This window comes from Mytilus trossulus, chromosome 3 (genome assembly GCF_036588685.1).
Source record: "Mytilus trossulus isolate FHL-02 chromosome 3, PNRI_Mtr1.1.1.hap1, whole genome shotgun sequence".
Lineage (NCBI taxonomy): Eukaryota > Metazoa > Mollusca > Bivalvia > Mytilida > Mytilidae > Mytilus > Mytilus trossulus.
The window spans coordinates 30,250,091-30,270,011 of record NC_086375.1 but is presented as its reverse complement, the minus strand read 5'-3'; the positions used below and the strand labels follow the sequence as shown (position 1 = coordinate 30,270,011).

At 30.9% G+C, this 19,921-nt stretch overlaps 2 protein-coding genes across 3 annotated transcripts in view; one reads left to right on the top strand and one right to left on the bottom strand.

Annotated features, from left to right (window-relative positions):
- The first annotated feature begins 2,902 nt into the window (after positions 1 to 2,902).
- LOC134710643 (interferon-induced protein 44-like) lies at positions 2,903 to 8,070 on the top strand. Its single transcript, XM_063571025.1, has 6 exons — positions 2,903 to 3,422; positions 4,316 to 4,377; positions 4,847 to 5,044; positions 5,398 to 5,544; positions 6,746 to 6,917; positions 7,505 to 8,070. Exons 1-6 carry the CDS (start codon positions 2,903 to 2,905, stop codon positions 7,813 to 7,815), a joined length of 1,410 nt encoding a protein of 469 aa, XP_063427095.1. The 3' UTR covers positions 7,816 to 8,070.
- Positions 8,071 to 8,157: 87 nt separating this feature from the next.
- LOC134711199 (cilia- and flagella-associated protein 61-like) overlaps positions 8,158 to 19,921 on the bottom strand; it is a 42,170-nt gene continuing 30,406 nt past the window's right edge. For both annotated transcript variants that reach the window (XM_063571652.1, XM_063571653.1), the window contains exons 23-29: positions 17,132 to 17,255; positions 13,356 to 13,432; positions 12,929 to 13,033; positions 12,349 to 12,452; positions 11,868 to 11,958; positions 9,770 to 9,829; positions 8,158 to 9,095 (exon numbers count right to left, since the gene is read on the bottom strand). In XM_063571652.1, the coding sequence (XP_063427722.1) occupies positions 8,955 to 9,095; positions 9,770 to 9,829; positions 11,868 to 11,958; positions 12,349 to 12,452; positions 12,929 to 13,033; positions 13,356 to 13,432; positions 17,132 to 17,255 (702 nt within the window). In that variant the 3' untranslated portion in view covers positions 8,158 to 8,954. The remainder of the gene's footprint in view (positions 9,096 to 9,769; positions 9,830 to 11,867; positions 11,959 to 12,348; positions 12,453 to 12,928; positions 13,034 to 13,355; positions 13,433 to 17,131; positions 17,256 to 19,921) is intronic.

The following is a 19,921-nucleotide window of genomic DNA, read 5'->3' as shown; positions in this document are numbered from 1 at the left end:
GGTGTGGTTTAGACACAGTGTATACATCTTAACAATAGGAATTTACACCAGTTGTATAGGTGGAGAAAGCCGGAGTGCCCGGAGAAAACCACCGACCTTCCAGAAGAAAACTGACAATCCTAGTCAATTAAGATTGGGGTCGAGTGCACCCGCACAAGCAGGGTTCGAACTCACAATATCAGTGTTGAATGGCTAGCGATTACAGTAGTAACTACTTAGACCACACGGCCATCGAGGCCCTTAAAGCAGATGTAGTAAATGATTGTTTTATTGCATGTTATAGATAATAGAGATTTTGTGGCAAATAAAGCAAAGATTTTGCAGAAAACCTCAGACTTCAATATAGAGATTTTGGTTATAAAATTATTGACACAGATTACTAACTTGTTAGTCCATGATGTGCTAGCGTTTAAGGTTCATTATAACCTTTTGACTAATATGGCCGTAATTACACCACAAATTTTACTCTGAGTACATACAAACCTATGCACCTGCAAGAGTTTTATGGGATGGCAGGAACTAGATAAATAAATTTCAAATGCATTTTATGTTTCAGAAAATTATAACTTTTCTGGATTTTGCTATTCATTTTTTTTTTACTTCCTGTAGAAGGTACAAAAGTAAACTAAGTTAGGAAAGATGTGTGAGAATCTCCCCTCACATAATACATGATGTGAGTAGTATTGATTTTAATGGACCATAGACATCTGCAAACAATAGGTGATTACGGGTTCATGTGGACCCTTTGACTAAAATGGCTGCATTTTTACCTCAAAATTTACTCTAAGTGCATGTAAACCTGTGCATTCGGAATAATTTATGAGTTTAACTGTCCCTCTGGTATCTTTCGTCCCTCTTGTATTCAAATATCTTAGCAATTTCAATATTATGATGTGCATAACAAGCCGTATGGCGTTTATATCAAACAATATGTATAACGTGTTTGCCTTTAGATTATATACAAAAACAAGTTATAAAGGAAACAATTCGGTTTTTATGGATTCCCCCTTTTTAATTTACCTCGAAGTAAAGCATATTTGTGTTAAGACTTCTTTTCTTTAACACTATCAGATAGGGTGGCCAGAACAAATATATTGGTTATATATATTAATGAAATTCTTAAATCATACTCAATTCATGTCCTTCCATAATGAAATTAATTATTTATTATTGTTTACTATTTCATATTAAGACAATTAATACAGTTATACTTATACTTCGCGAATCTTTTGGTCTCTAAACAACTTGAATTTTATACTAATTTACTGTCAAACTTGTACATACAAATGTATATCATTTTTAGAAAATTTAGATGATAACTGTTTGGTGGATCATGTAGATTGACTGATCGAAAGAAATATTTATTTCATTCTACTTTCCTTTTTGATTTTCTGAAAATAACATCGTGGTTAAATAATGGGAAAATACAGATTGGTGTATCACAGGATTACTGAATCAATACGTCTGTGTATTTAAGATCGACAATAACGGTAAGTAAAATATCAACGGATTTTCTCAAATATTGTACAGTTGCGTCTCTTTTATGTTTATGTATGTATATCATTATTTGGAGTGTTGTATTATAAATAAACTCATCATAGATACCAGGATTGAAATTTTATATTTACGCCAGACGCGCGTTTCGTCTACAAAAGACTCATCAGACGCTCGAATAAAAAAAGTTAAAAAGGCCAAATGAAGTACGAAATTAAGAGCAATGAGGTCCAAAAAAATTACCAAAAGTTTTGTCAAAAACAGTTTAGGTAATCCATTCTTGAGGTAGAAAAGCCTTAGTATTTCAAACATTTTTATTAACAGTTAATTTCTATTTATAAACATATCAATGATAACTCAGGTCAACACAAAGAAATAGATAAAAACAAATTTGTCCATTTTTAGATAACTTTTAAAGTGATTCACCTATTATATTTAAACACGCAACCTGTTTCATTGACATGTGCATGTTTATCCTTACGTTTATCAATGATTTCATATTACGTAATTTATACTGACACAAGTTGTGTTAATAGCATATAAGAACCTGTCCAACAATAAAGTCAATTGACCAAAGATTTCTTGCATGTATTAACAATAAAGTTATAATTTCAATGATAATGTACACGAGATTTGCGTTTATTTTCAACACACCAGGTTTATCATAATAATATTTTATTTCATATCGTTATAAATTTCGTTTTTTCTCTTTTTTTATGAAGTATAACCTGACCCATAACCTTTTTTTAAATGTGGTGTTCGTGCTTTTTAACTTCGTATTTTATTCAAGCTCCACTGAATAGTCTTATGTAGACGATTCGTCAGACGTAAAAAAAGATTAAGCCGTACTCAGTTCAATCTTCCAACTATTTTGAAACTTGTTTAGGTGTGATAAATTATTAGACTGGTACCTTGGGCTTTCGTTTTCTGTTAATCTTTTTTGATACCTTTACTACAATAAAACTAAAACGTTATCTTTATGAACGGCTAAGAATAGCTATTTCTTTTCCGGGTAACACGCTACTTTTACTAATCGTTTATCAGAATTTTATGACCACTTGTCCTAACCCAAAGACTATTAGGTACGTTTTACCTTTAATAAAAAGTATTCATTTTACAAATAACAATAAGGTAAGTTCATATACAAATCTGTTGTCAAACTTGTATTGCATAAAGAAATAAAAACTTATCAGCAATTATAATCTAAAAGCAATTTTTTCCCCAAGTTGTACGAAGGCTAACTGATACGTTTTACCTGGGACCAAAAGAGTTATTTGTGAAATGAATTGATGTATAAGTCACGGCTTTAAGTGACCTAAGCGCCGAAGAACATAAAAAGGTCAACAATTTGTGGTTTTATAATTGATGAAAAACATCAAAAACATTTATCTTCTTAGCAGCCATCGATATGACTTACCAGTTCCACAAGAAAGAACAAAATCAGCTAGCAAAATGGATTGGAGGGAGAAAGAAATTTACCCTTTTGTATAAAGCATCCAGAGACGGCTGTTCTGAAACAGCTTTCCATAATAACTGTAATAACAAAGGACCAACAGTGACAGTACTTTACAATACTGACAATTTCATGTATGGTGGATATACGTCGGCTAGCTGGAAAAGTATTGGGAACTATCAGAATGACGGTTCAGCATTCCTCTTTAGATTGTACCATAATGGAAATTGGAAGCCAGTACGGCTGCCTGTCATGAATGCACAACATGCAATCTACGATGTCTCCTCTAATGGACCTATATTTGGTGCGCATGACTTGAATACATTTTCGAGCACAATAACCTTCGACGGAACATGCTTCCCTTTAAATGGATCTGCTAGTTTTGGAAAATCCTACACTATGAACGGAGAAAACTTCAACTCGATTGCTAATGGTCATCTTAAAGTAAAGGACATTGAAGTTTATTTGGTAGAAGGTAAACTGTGATTTTTAAACATACAAACACAAATACTATAAAAAAAATTGACTCGAAGAAGAAATAATATAGTTTTCCATCTATTAATAAATTTTACAAGCAGTACTCAATTAAACAGTTTCGATTAAGATTTAATTTCAGTTAGTCAATTTTAATATCTATTGGGTTCATCTATAAGTCGCCGTCACGTTAAATTGGCACCATGTTTTTTGTCAAATTTTTCTTAAATATCGACCGCGTTTACTAAAGATTATGTTTTTTAATTAGCGGAAGAAAAATCCTGTCCAAATATCCACAACTGTCCTACCTTTTATAGTGTTTGCACTGTATAATCCTGACCTTCACATAATTCAAGATTATTTGGTATGGTGGAATCCGACATTGTTATTACCGGAAGTGTTGCCGTGGAGTTCCACGTGCTCTCCAATTTCTTGTGTCTCTCTGAGCTTTTCGTCATCTTTACGTGAAAAAGTGCGGGAAATTTTATCATCAATGACAATGACATTACCCGAATGTTATGGAATAAGGGATCCTCATAGAAACCAAGATGGCGGTTTTACAATGTAAATAATCTTGAAAAATGTGAAGGTCAGGATTATACAGTGCAAACACAATAAAAGGTAGGACAGTAGTGGATATTAGGACAGGATTTTACTTCCGCTAAATGAAAAACATCATCTTGAGTAAATGCGGCTGATATTTATTATTTTTTTTGACAAAAAACATGGTGCCAATTTTACGTGACGGCGACATTAGATAACTCGTCTAGCTTCCAGAACACAAATTAAATTCATCCTTGAAACCTTGAAGAAATGTTTCTGGGTTTGTTTGTTTTACTATAAACATCATGAAGGTATTCAGTGTTATTATCATCATTTTCATTACTGAATTAGATCTAGGTGGTGGGACACCACTGGACGAACCATGGCGAAAGACTGCCAAATGGAATCCCAAGGTAGGTAAAAGCAGTTGTTTTAGCTTTTGTTCATTCTCAATTCAATCTACATATATATTCAACTCCAGATGGAAACAAACCAATTGGCCTAAACGTAACACAATGATTTCTAAAATAATTAACGCTTTGAAATATTCGATGTCAAAGATTCTTTTAGAAATCAGGATTGAAATTATTTTGTTCGCCAGACGTATTACTGTTGTAAAATATTTTATGTGGTCTAAGTCGCATAAACAATGATTATAATGAAACAAATCTGATTGACAATTTGGATGATTGATAGACAATCGACCTTTGTGAAGTTAGGAAAATTGACAATCCTAGTCAGTTGGGATAGGGGTCGAGTGCAGCTGACACGAGCCAATTTGGATATGATAGAATATTTAAAGGCTTCAACAATCGATGAGTTTATGATAGTGGTCATATCACTTATGAAGTTACCGTTCCAATAAACTTACATGTATTTCAGCTGCTAAACGAATTGAAAGAAAGAGTAGAAAAATACAAGCCATTGAAGGATTTAAAAGTTCCTCAGGCACGTGTTCTATTGGTTGGTCAAGTTGGAGCAGGAAAATCTAGTTTCTTTAACACCATTAACTCCATCTTTAGAGGTTATATAACCAGTCAGGCCTGTAGTGGTAATGCAGAACACAGCCTAACAACCATGGTAAGATGTATTTTCGTTAAAAATTGGTCTTCTTGTATCGGTTATACGTACGAATAATCACAAAAATGCTGAACTCCAGAGAAAATTCAAAACGGAAAGTCCATAATCAAGTGCAAAAATCAAAAGCTCAAACAAATGGATAACAACTTTCATATTCCTGACTTGGTACAGACATTTTCTTATGTAGATTAAATCTGGTCTTACAGCTAGCTAAACCTCTCACTTGTATGAATAAATCAATGTGTATTCTTTTACTTTATTCGTATAAAGATGATGTTTGATTTACTAGTAGGTAAACATTTTGTTGCCTATGTTTACATTCTAATCTAACTGTTTTAATTTTTTTTATTTAGTACCGAATGTACCAAATTAGAAATGGGCAATCAGGGACACCAATGAATTTTAGACTTCATGACACCAGAGGACTCGAAGCTGACCAAGGGATTGATTCTCATGAAATGAATTACCTTCTTGATGGAAATTTACCGGATAGACACCAGGTATTTTGAAAGCTTTCTTATTTATAAAAAGATTATTGAAGACTTATCGTATCTCACGCTTAAACATATTGACGATACACTCCTATGTACAGCGTTTAATTGAGTTGGTATCTTTTTTGTAATAAAATGTATTTTTAATTGTTTTTTAGCAAATAGTTTTGTTCTGTTTTTTTATAAGGGTCTGAGAAAGGATCTGCAATCAATATGAGGAATAACATAAATGAAAAAGTGTCAATTTAATGGAATACCGTATAGCGGGTTATTTTCGCGGGGTGCAAATTTTCGCTTATTTTCGCAGACAGAACTAAATCGCCAAAATAAATTCCGCCAAATTAAAGGTGTACATAAAAAGGTATTAATAAAAGTTTTTAATCCGCCAAAATAATAACCGCCAAAATATTTCGTATACCTTGTTCAATGAAAATCGCGAAATTTTACACCCGCGAAAATAACCCGCTATACGGTATTACAGGGAAATAAATCTAACTATTTAGAGTAATTTTAATAAGTTGGTCAGATCATAAGAAAGTTAACTAATGATTAATATAAATATAACTGTTACTAATAATTCACTTCTTTGAAGGACTATGGAATCAGTCATCTGTGTAGGTGTCACCATTTTGTTGCACCTCTTGTTGTTGGTGGGTTTTTTTTGTTGCTCAATCTATTGTTTTCTATTCATTGTGAGGTAAACAATGATGTTGAATCTTAATCTGTATTTATAATTCTTGATTGGTGAAATGTTTTATCTTTGAAGCCCTATAATTTATCTCTCAAATTCTATCTACAGTCTACTGGTCGATGGGACAGTCATCTTCGCTAGCCAAGGGTTACGATCCACTCCCGTTCTCTTGGCTACGATCCACTCCCGTTCTCTTGGCTAGCGAAGATGTGGGACTGTAGAATACTTGAGATATATCCGACAGTACCTGAGCATCCCGAAAATGGCAACTATTTTCTAGCGGATATCTCCTGTCAGCGTGAATTACATATCTGTTTGCTGAATATTATTAAGATTAATTCGATTACTGTTCCGCTTTTCGTCACTTTGGCCATGTGAATAAATAAACTCATCATATATACCATGATTAAGTTTTGTATTTACGCCAGGCACGCGTTTCGTGTACAAAAGACTCATCAGTGACTGTGCTTTTATTTATCTAATGATTTTCCATTTGGTATCTTTTCTCTCTTTCAACAGTTTAATCCATCAGTACCAATATCAGGAGATACACTAGGATTTGTTGGTAGTCCTAGTCTAAGTGACAAAATCCACTGTGTCATATTTGTACTGGATGGAAGCATTGTTGATGTTATTCCAGAGAAGGTTATTGAGAGGATGAAGAACCTACAGCTTCGTATGAATCAGAGAGGTTTGAAATAATGTTTCGTTGACATGTTAGTTTACTTAATAAAAAAAATAGCAGAACACCTATAATGTTGAAAGATCATAAAAGTCTGAAAAAATCATAAGGGATGGAATAATTTCAAGAAACTGTCCATTTATTGACTAAGTAGTCGAAATTATGTTATATGGTATGCTCAAAATAATATCAAAATAGAATACAAGTCTTTTTAATATTCAGCAGCAGGTCTTGATTGAATTTGATTAAAGAAGAGGGTCTCCTTGGATGTGCCATTAATGCAAGTTGTACTAAACAGATCAAATTCTAAATATAACTATTCTCAAATAAATTACACTTGACTACCTATTTACAAAGTCTCTCAAAAAGACAGAAGAGTGCTAGCGTTTCAAAGTGATCACCAAAATAATCAAACTTTCACTGCATCAAAAAAACAGAAAAAAATAAGCAAAGTAAACCAAAATTAGACATACTTTAATGTTGGGTGTTGCAAATGAATGTTTTATACTAAATTCAATGCACACAATTTTTTCGAGGAATGTATGTATGTTCTAGATTTTGAAGAAATATAACTAATGCTATGTTAAATTTTACAGGAATTCCACAGGTAGTTTTGCTTACCAAGATAGACAAAGTGTGTGAGGCTACAGCCGAGGATATATCTCAAGTATTCTACAGTCCCATCATCCAGGAAACTGTAGATAGAGTATCACAGATAATGGGGCTTCCAAGGTCTCACATTTTACCAATCAAGAATTATGAATCAGAGATGGAACTGAATGAAAATGTGAATATTTTAGCTCTACTGACCCTACAACAGGTGTTACATTTCGCTGATGACTACATGTATAACTATCTCGACCAAATTGAGGAAGGGAAAGTGAGACAGCTTCATATAAGGGAATAAGCGAAAGACAAATCACTCTGATTGGATAGAAACTTGTATGCTAACTATATTAAAAAAAAATGCTGTATGCATAATATATTATCAAGTATACTTAGCGTATTACCTCATTAGAATGTAAGAGAATGTGGTTTTTTTTTCAAATATAGAAGCAAATAAAAAAACTTGACCACTACTGTCAAATGACTTTGAATATCAAAGAGAATTTGATAATGCTGCTTTGCTTTGATATTGTTGCTTAATAAAAACTGTACTGTGTATGTTTGTTAATTGTATCATATATGTAAAACATTTTCGCAGTCAGCGAATTGTTTTAATAGAACAAGAAAGAACAAAACAAACATCAAGATTTAAATAGAATTTATGTTATCCTTCAATATAATACACAAACAATAATAAATTACAAAAAAATAAATATGATATCCACAATAACTTACAAATCATTTTGCACTACTTTCAAGATATCAAACCATCCCAAAATTTAACCATGATCTTGAAAAACTGAAAGGAGTGGGCCTTTCTTTCTAAAGTTTCTGATTAACATTGTTTTTATTAATCCACAAAATTATCAATTTTATTTTCAATTGTTATATTCCACATGACATAAAAATAGTCAGATGCATTTAATATAAAAAATATCTTCTATTAAACAAAATTTTCACTTGATATAATTAATTCATCTATTAAACAAAGTGTTGTGTGTGAGTCAGAACTAAAGCAATAGAATTCATCTCACAAACAAACATGAAAATATCACAGTTTAGGACGGACATAGTTATATATCACAGTTAACAATAGCATATGTTTATGTACAGTCATTTATAAAGCATATTCATTGTATGAAATTTACAGTTTCTTCATAAAGTATACTCTTCAGTGAAAATTTCAAGATATCACTGAGAGAAAAACACAGTATGAATTTTGAAGTTTTTTTAGAAACAAATCGGAGTTATCTCCCATAAACCATTCCTGGTTTTACAATAGCATGCTCATGTACAGTCATCTGAAAAGCACATTTATTGTACGAGATTTACAATTTCTTCATAAAGTATACTCTTCAGAGAAAATTTAAGATATTTCTTGAGAAAAAACACAGTATGAATTTTCAAGTGTGTATAGAAATAATAACAGAGTTATCTCCCCTAAACCATTCCAGGTTTAGCATACATTGGCAGATGGTAGTAATTATAACTAAGGAAACTGAGGAATCTGGTATCTACAGCTCGTTTGGTTCCTGTTTCTTGATAGATCTTCAATAATTGTTCTTTCTGTGACTCGTTCATCTAAAAGAAAAGGAAAGGAAGTAATTAGGAATATTGTCAATTTAACACGCTGATTCATATATGCATGAAAGCTGTTTCTGAAATAATTCCATAAATTGAGACCAACAATTTCAATAGCAGAAAAAAGTGAATCTCTTATGATACCTCCACCCGCTCAAAATATAAGTTAAAGAGGAATTTGTGAAATGAGGCATCTCAAAACGCATCACAAGGTAAAGCCGACTCATATAAACCCTGAAAACCAAATTTCAAAAATCCTTGTAATGTAGTTCCTGAGAAAGATGCAAAGAAAATTATTCACAGAATGTGTATCAAGTGTATATAGGACACCATGCTCCTCGTGCTTTATTGTATTTCTATTTTAAGTAACCACCAAATTAATTTACATAAAACTAAAATGTCTTGAACAAAACATACAAAACTGTTTATTCCCCATTTTTAAAAGTACCATTGGAAAATTCATGAACTGGAAATGACACCAAATATCAACATGATGTCTTCAACAATAGACAAAATAAATTAACAAAAAAAAATATATTTATAAAATTAAAAGAAATGTAACAGGCAATATTGCATCAAACTCTTGCTGAGAACAGGTACAAGACTTAAGTGTCATCCAGAATTTTTTTTTGATGGATGCGGAAATAAATTTTGAGTTGTTATGAATAACTTACCGCAACATCTTCATCAATAATCTGTCTGACCTTCTCTTCTACAGCTTCAATACCTTTCTCCTGTTAAATTAAAAAAATAAAACATTATAAAACTCCAATCTAACTTAAACTGTCAAAAGGAGAAAACAAGATGAGATCACCATGATGGTTTACTCCTTGCATTTAAAGGTCATGGGGCATTAGAAATCTGTCAAATAAGGTAAAATGTCACCTGGGAGCTAAGCCAAAACTTAGAAAACTAAGAGTAAAAGGCTATTTTTAGTAACAAAAAGTGTCAATTTCAAAAAAGTGACACAACATGTGACATTTCTACACTCGAGTCCAGGTTATATTAGCCTAGTACCGTATAGTGGGTTATTTAAGCGGGAGTGAAATTTGCAATTTTTATTGAATAAGGTATACAAAATATTTTGGCAGTTATAATTTTGGCAGATTTAAAATCTTTGCATGTAGACTTTTAAATTGGCGGAATTTATTTTGGCCATTTTGTTCTTTCCAAGAAAATAAGCTAAAATGTACACCCCGCAAATATAACCTGCTATACCATAATTCATGAATAAAAGTAACATCATTTTAAATTATAAGGTTTGATGATTTTTTTATTGAATTTATACAATTTTAAGGGCCAGAAAATGACTCAAAATATACCTCTGTATTAATTTCCATTTTATTTCTTCTTTATATTAAGTGGAAATTATATATAAATATTGCCAAATAGATCCCATTTCTTAAAAGCTAACCCAAAATTAAATCCTACATAGTTATTGTAAATGATCCAAACATAAGATTAAAACTATCTTTCTTAGCTAACATTCCAGCAGCGCCTGCACCTGCATATAGAGTATATATCTCCCAATTGATACGATATTCCCGGGCTTGTATTTCCTATCATGATTTCCTGCTTACAAGGAAGATATTTAACCAAGAGTTCCAAACTATGAAGTTGAAATCATCCCTTCATAAACTTTATGGATGCTATCACGAGTTGGTTGACCATTACAGAATAACCGTTTCACAGATGTTATCAGATATGTTCCTTATGTGGTAACTACAATCCCCTTCCCATTTCACAAATTTGATCTACCAAATTAGACTATTTACGGGGTTTGTAACAACATAAGCAACACGACAGGTGCCACATGTGGAGCAGGATCTGCTTACCCTTCCGGAGCACATGAGATCACCCACAGTTTTTGGTGGGGTATGTGTTGCTTAGTTTTTGGTTTTCTATGTTGTGTCTTGTGTACTATTAATTGTCTGTTTGTCTCTTTCTTTGTTAGTCAGTTTGTTTTCGATCTATGAGTTTGACTGTCTCTCTGATATATTAAGCCCCTCTTTTTTCTCATATCTTTTTCATTAATCAAAATGAAGCACCTAGTATAGGTTCAGTGGATCAGGATTTATATCAATCGAAGGGTACTTATCTCAGCTGATTTTTTTTTTATATTATTTAATCAAAATTATCAATTTGTATACCCAAATATTACTTTTTTTCAATTAATATGTTTCCTGCAGTACACAATGAACTCACAATCCCTCAAAACAAATGATTTTTTCCATAACAACAAAGTTAGAATCCATGTATAAAATCAACTTTCACAGTGTTTTCATTAATAAGTCTCTTTGAATGACAATAGTTCAATCAAAATATCATTAGACAAACGACTGATTTTATACACCTTTCACTAGATTCCTTCACAAACGTTATTATTCCTTGTTATATTTATTTAGTTATAAACCTGGGAATTGTGGGACAGCTAAAACATCCTTTCATCTCTCCTGATTGGAAATAAATATTCAATTTACTGCTGGCAAGATTTATTGATCTTTGAAACCAGAATTCAACCAGAAAGGTCAATTAAACGTGTATTGGTGATTATTATTTTATAACTACAATCAATCTAATTGCATTTGTGTTTTAGAATGTTTTTGTTGAGTTACTAAAAATAGAATAAAATCTGACAAATCACCATTTTCATTGACAACCCACAATCATATCAATTTATCTACCAAAACATTATAAGCTTAACTGCTGCTAAATGTTCAGTGGCAAATATTTCATGCTTTATTAATGGTCAATACAATCAAAATAACTTACGGGACTATTGCTCAGTAGTTCTCTAACTTCATCACGGAAATCTGTGAATCTATCATGGTACATTGCCAAACTCCATGTCTCCAAGAAATATCTGAGGATGAACAAAATCATGTAAATGATAGTGAGTACATGCAAGAAAGTTTTACATTGACAACAGTTTTCCTCTAATTCAAATACCAATAATTTCCTTATTATTCATCCTTTGTATTTGAATTCTTAATTTGATTTATAAAAAGGTAAAAACAAATGTGTTGTATTAGAAACTGAACTTCTTCGTGTCCTTGTCTAATAGAGACTCTCATTTCATCGTTTGATAAAGGTATAATTTCTCAAGTTTAAATAACAATACAAAGTGTATAAGCTTTAAGATCATTACCATAATTGTTCACTTTTCTTTATTATAGGCTGTATGCTGATAAGATAGAATATGGTTTCAATTATGAAAGTTCTATATTTGAAAATTTTAATATTCAATACATACGTGTAAAAGTCCTTGATCAGTCCTTCATTAAACCTGGACACCAAATTATTCAGACATCTCTCATGAAGTCCATACAAACATACAAAGTTACTGCATGGAATAGGCTGAAATGAACAAGTATATAATTTGCAGATTTATCTAGATATCCATTTTCGTTTATTGATTAATTGATTGTTGATATTTAACACCTAATTTCACCACTTTTCGCTATATCTTGACAAGTTAGTTATTGGTGAAAAAAGTTGCAGTTCCAAGGAGATAACCATGACCTTTTGGGTGAAACTGACAATCCTAGTCAATTTAGATTTATGTGAAACGCATCAGCAACATAAAAAATAAGGAGATGTGGTATGACTGCCATTAAGACAACTTTCAACTAGAGATCAAATGACATAAAAGTTAGAATCTATAGTTCCTTTATATAAAATTGAATTGTCAACTTCCAAAGTAGTTCATTAATACTGCAGTTAGTTTTCTTGTATGAATTGTTTTACATTTTTCATTTTGGGGTCTTTTATAGCCGACATTGGGCATCACACATGTACAATGAGAACTTCAAATATACTGCAACATAACTTACCGACTTGGACACACAAGTGATAGTCTCTATATTGTTATACTGATTCACATGTATCCTGAAGTACTCTGGACTTCCGTCAGTTTCTCCTGTTATATACTCCTTACCCTAAAATAAAACATCAATTTGATAAATTCTGGACATATGACAAAAGAAATTTAAAAAAAAAAAATCTCAAATGCTTTTGGCATCTAATTCTTAGAATATCTGAACATGATATAAAATTTATTGAAATACATATTGAAATGCCCTCCAGCACAATTCATGAGGTTGATCTAGTTGGTAGTAATTTAAGTCAAATGGAATGCACATATAAGGTTACTTGAAGTTCGTTAAGTAAAGTCTTCTTATGTTTCTTTACATATGTAAAGTGCACTGCATACATCCAACTAGCATAAATAAAGCCATTAACTGTATAATGTCAACTTACATAATCATGTTGTGCCATCTGATCAGCCAGAGGCATGTCCAGTCCTGGTTTAGCAATGTGTAAGTAGTTGTAGCCTCCTAAAAATAGAAAATAGTTATGATAAAATGGTAAAGGACAGGGTGCAATACATGCCTCATTTGACCTTATATTCAATCAATTTGACCTCTCTGTTTATGCTTCTTTAGAAGATAAGGCAATGTAAAATAAAAAAAAACAATTACGTTTCCCTAAAGTTTACTAAAAATGTAGTCTAAACATCATGCAAAAGGCACTTTTACATGTTTCTGAGAAGATCATAGATTTTTGTTAACTTTTTTACAAATCCTTTACCCACAACTATAGACTACATGCAATTAAATATATACGACTCATGAACTGATATTGAAAACGAAAAAACAGTTGTTTTACATTTCATTTCAAAAAGCTAAGGAAGCAACCATTTAACTTCAAGGAGAAGGGGGGGTTATAGTTTTTATTTCCCATGGACATTTTTTAGCTTAAAATACAGTATGCATTTTACCCATTATTGGTGGAAACCTATAGTTGTTTACATGAACTCTGGTGGGTAGTTTGGATATTGTCAAATGTAAAATCTGCTTATGATTATATCTGGTGAAACATGTTTTAAATTCATGTAATACCATTATTTAGATTCATACATCTAATAAATTTCAAGCTGATTGAAAAATTATATTAATCAACCAATTTATAAGAGAAGCAGAAAATTTGTTTCAAATTGAAACTTTTTTTTTCTCTAATTTAAAAAATTTGTAAGGGTTCTGCAGAACCCAGTGTCTCGCCTATTTTTGCTGTAAATCGCAGGCTCAACAACAATGAGGAAAAAAATCAATAAAAATATTCCTCTTGTTACTATTTTATGATTGTAAGAAAATCTAAGTCCATTTAAAAGTAAATTACAGAAAAAACGGAATAATCTTTTTACAAACTTTACTTCTGGATACAATCTTATGATCATAAATAAGCTTCTGTCCAAGTTTGGTACAAACCCAGGATAGTTTAAGAAAGTTATTAAAATTTTAAAAACTTTAACCACAGAGTGAATGTAATGGTTCCCCGCAGAAAAACTAAGTCCATTTAAAAGTAAAATATGGAAAAAATGGATTTATTTATTTATAAAATTTACATCTGGATACTATCTTATGATCATAAACAAGCTTCTGTCCAAGTTTTGTACAAACCCAGGATAGTTGGAGAAAGTTATTAAAATTCTAAAAACTTTAACCACAGAGTGAATGTTTTGTTTCCCCGCAGAAAAAACTAAGTCCATTTATAGTAAAATACGGAAAAAATGGAATTTTATTTTTACAAAATTTACTTCTGGATACTATCTTATGATCATAAACAAGCTTCTGTCAAAGTTTGGTAGAAATCCAGTATAGTTTAAGAAAGTTATTAAAATTTCAAAAACTTTAACCACAGAGTGAATATTTGTTGACGCCGCCGACGACGCCGACGCCGACGGAATGTAGGATCGCTTAGTCTCGCTTAGGCTCGACAAAAAAGAAAGTATGTCAATTCATGTGACGGAAAGAAACTTTTGTCTTTGGAAATTTTCAGTTTTCTTTATCTTTCATAAAAGATCTATTGAACTAATGTTGCAGAACTTGAAACTGGATTGAGTACGTAATTACAGAAAATGTAATGCAAATATAAAGGAAATAAACTGTTTCAAAAGAGTTCTCTTCATTCATGCATGTTTGATATGAACCGTTTTCATGCAATGTGCAACATGGAAGATTAGATACTAAACGAATAAAAACAAGATTTCAGTTTTAAACATTTTCTAATATCTTGGTTGGAATTTCCTGTTAGAGAAATTATAAAGGAAAGAACAGATTCCTATTAAAAATATTTCAATTTAGACCATTTAAAGAGATCATTGACATAGTTATTGTGTTTTAGCCTTGACCAATGAACCATGAAAATGAGGTAAGGGTCAGGTTAACCTTGTGAGATGGACATTTTTAATTAACATTTATTTTATTGAACAATATACATGTATTTCACATTTCACTCATTGAGAAACTGACCTTTTCCAAATAATAATCGATCAATGAACCATAGAAATTAGGTTATGGACCATAAATTGAGTGACTGATTAATTTACAAATGCATTTTTCCAACAACATAAAAACTCATTTGACTTGGACCACAAAATAAATATTAAGTCCCAAAAGTATTGAAGATCATAAACAATTTTTTCAATTTCATATCTGTAAGTTATAATGACTAAAATTTGTTTCAAAGAACAGAAAATTCAGAAATTATTGTGATGTTTTGTTAATACTTTTAATGCGCAATAATAAGAACTAGATTCTGATATCAATAGCATATATTTGTGAAAATCTTTTTCATAAAATCTCACTAATCAAACTCACAGTTTTGTTCATTCTTTTTAAAAAAGCAGTAAATAAATGCATGTAACAATTTCTGATTTTACAATAATTCAAGACTCATTTGCAATTATACCACATCTTCTTTTTTATATTCAAACAACAGAAGACATTGCCACAACTGAAATTTATTTGAAGTTAATTCTGAACATTTTATTTAAAAGAGCTTGCCTAAGTCAACTGGAAATTATGTAAGACAAACTAATGAAAACAACACTCAAAATTCTGTAGACATGAAGTCTAAATCTAAAAACTAAAATTTGTTCAAAGTTGATTCTGAACATTTATTTAAATCAAGAGAAGAATCCTTTATAAATTGGATTTCATGTAAGACTGAACTTCAAAGTTCTTCAGAACAGCCGAGCCTGTATAAATTTGAACTCATTGTAAGACAAAACTTCAAAGATCTTTGAAAATGCCAATCAAAACTTGCTTGACATGAAATCTAAAGCTAGGTTACTTCTTATTTGTCTTCAGCAAAGTTTATTCACACATCTTTACAGCGATGCCTTTGGGTATTGATGTTTCATTCTGATCGCATTTGTTTGATCTTAGCATTTGCTACTATATTCAGGTAATACTAAGCCCAAAAAATGGTAGTTTGTTTTCTGGTCTCATCTGTTTCATTAAAACTTAGATAATAAAGATGATTTACTCTTTTATTAATGATGATATCTTATTAATTATCAATGTTCCTTTCTATGATGTTGGAGGAGTTATAAGATGTCGATCTATAAACTCTAATGTAGTTTTATGATAAGCCTCTTTTATCAGGGTTTTATACCTTATTATATCACCAGAAAAAGTTTCCAAACTTAAAAAAGTTAAGCACTAACTTCTTGAAGGTCGTTTTGTATCCTTTAGTTTTGAAGGTCGTTGCCAAAGTATAATATTGCCACAGTTATAAGTATTTGTTATGACAACGCTTAAATAACAATATCATTAAAAGTGTTGAATGTATTGTAATCTATAATATCTATGATCTCAAGCGATTAATTTGATCGTACAATTCTGATCATGTTTGCTGATTTTTCCAGGGAGATTCAAACTGATTATTTTTTGCAAATAAATAAACACATCATATTTGAATACAATCAAATGAATGCTTGAAATTTTTACTGGGTCCAAGTTTTCCTAGAAAATATTGTTCTATTTTTTTTTTTAATTTTTAAGACCGATTTAGTATCATTTAAAAACAGAACATTTGCAAACAACCTTTAAGTCAATAGTTCTGTTTGCTGATGGTGTTGTAAAAATGAAAATGTTGCTATTTGGAATATGCATGGTATAAGTCGTCAACTGCACTTTAAAAACTGTTATCATCTGGGAACTTTTTGCACTTTTATAAAGAATAGTCATTACCTGGCAAAACTCCTCCTTGAATCTTAGGGTTCCTGTAGATTGGTATCAGGTTAAGAGTTTCTTCTGGTGGGGCTGTCTGTGGCTCCATGGTAGGATCAAACAATCTAAGCATCTCTGTTGCCAACTAAAAAAAAAAACGATAAAAAACATGAAGCACATATTTTACATACATACATGATATTATAATGATGATACTGTAAATTCAGAAATTATTGTTTTTAAATGTTTGTTACGAATAAAAAACAAACTGCACATAGTGGATGTATAAATTTCAATGGATTAACAGGGAAAAAATAAAATTATTAGATTAGTCAGTATCCAATTGGTGCAAAATTACGCAAGTAAATTTTTACATCAGAAACTACAACTAGCAGAAAATCATCAGACTTATATAAGGGCCAAAGATTAAGTCTTGGAATCCTGACATGAAAATATCTATACAATTATAAACAGACTGAATTTTGCTCAGGTAAATATAATAGCACTTTTAAGGTTATAAAAATAAAATCTGAAAATATTTTAGCAGTGCCCCTTTTCCAGCATGACCTTGCCCGAAAGAAAAAAGGGGATTTACATTATCACTTATTTTAGTCTTATATATATAATACACCAGGTATGTCATTTTGACATTATGATATGAAAATACCGCAGGGACTATCTACTTCTGATATCAATCAGAATAATATTGAATTATTATCCACTTGCCAGTTACCTATCTTATACATTCATTGTTTCTACATTTATAAGCTTTTGATAAACATCATGATATGATGAATAATAAATGTTGTGAAAAGATTAATAATTTCTTCTGTTACGATTGTTAAAGTACAATTATGTAGAATCAATTTGTTGCATACTCTTATGTATAGGGTCTTCTTTCCAAGCAAATAGCAATCCTAGTTTTTTTAATTCCATGAATAATCATGTTGCAATTCTCAATCGGCATTAAACATTAAATAATGTGTTCTATTGATACTCCTTTACACCTGAATAACTTTGCATGGGCTATGTAGGTGATTGGTTTGTTGAGGGAGTAAATTGTTTTTAGTTGCTTCCTATTCCATTTATAAGTATTAAGTACAACTCTCTAATAGCCAAATAATAGTTTTGATCCATCAGTGGTCTTTTTTTACGAAAATTTTCCATCAACCTGTCAATTCATATATGCATTGAGAATATACCTTCAAGTGCTAAATTATAGATAAATGAGGTCATATTTTTAGAAATTTACCTAAAATTTCATATACTTTGACATTTTATTCTTTGATGGGACATATGTTTTGCTTGAAAAGATTACCCCCCCCCCCCCTCCCCATGTTTGTAAAAAATTTGGAATATCTCCTTAACAAAAACATACTCCTAAGTTTTGTAACCATTCTTTAGAAATAATTCATTTTTACTAAATTTTTCTTGGTTTTAGAAAAATACCAGCAATTTAATAAAGAAATGTTCAGGATGTCCTTGTTATTGAATCTTTGTCAATTATTCAGAACCCTCAAGTTTGATCCACTTTTTGTCAATAAAAAAATTATCAAAACTAACTCCTAAAATTTAAAACAAAATATATTTGAGAGACAATCAAAAATCCTATGTTCAGTGCTATTTCACCATAAAGAGGAACATCTAAAGAGAAAGGACTTCAAAAATACATTGACAGTTAATGTACAGATATGCAAGAAGAGAGTTTAACCATAAAATCAACAAAAATTGTATCAAACAAATTCTTATGAATCCCTAGTTAATCAAAATTTGTCAATAAGTATAATATCAAAATAAATAAGACAATTACACTTAAAATATTGATGAAACTATTAGCATCAAATTCAATAGTAGTCTATTACAAGCTACCGATTTAACAAATTTTGTCCAGTTCAGCCTCCCTCGACAGTTACTTTTACCAATACAATACATTGACATTGTACCAAGACAAGCTACGATTTAACAGTATTTGAAGTTAATAATGTCCAATATAGCCTCCCTAAACAATTATTTCTACCAATACAAATTATCAAGAGAAGCTACAATTTAACGTTTTTTTAAGTTGTTTATGTCCAAAACAGCCTCCCTCGACAATTATTTTTACCAATGCAATATATTAAGAGAAGCTACGATTTAACAATATTTGAATTTGTTTATGTCCAAAACAGCCTCCCTTGGCAGTCATTTCTACCAATACAATGTAGGAAGACCTATTAAAGAGCACCGCCCACTACTGTATAACCTGTATTTATTTTCAATGTTACAATAATCGTATCTCTCGTTACCTGTAATCACATTAATTCATAAAGGTAAGTTATCACTTTTTCTGTATAAATATATAAATATTTTAGAACTTTTATCCTAAGGGTTTTATAAGATGATTTTATGAATATTTACAGACAAAAAAAATAATTTGGAAAAAAATTGGATCATTGGCTAAATTTCCATCAATTAATGCTAAGTGAGATTAAAGATGATTAAAACTAAGAATGAACTTTCTAGAAAGAGGGGGAGGAAAATCATTGGAACTGGCCTATTGGAATTTTTTCACTTCAAATTACTGCACAGTTGTTCTATATGCTAAAAAGTGACATTTACAAGAATGTTATATCTTCTAAATTACCAAAAAATGTGCAGAATAAAGGAATGTCATAACTAATTACAGGAACAACAATGATGATGAACCTATTATGAATACATACAAGAAATATTAGAATTCACAATATTTCATCCTAACTATATATTAAATTCCAATTTTTTTAAGAAATAAAACAGGCATTGTTTTTCAATCTTTTTTTAAGGCTAAAAACT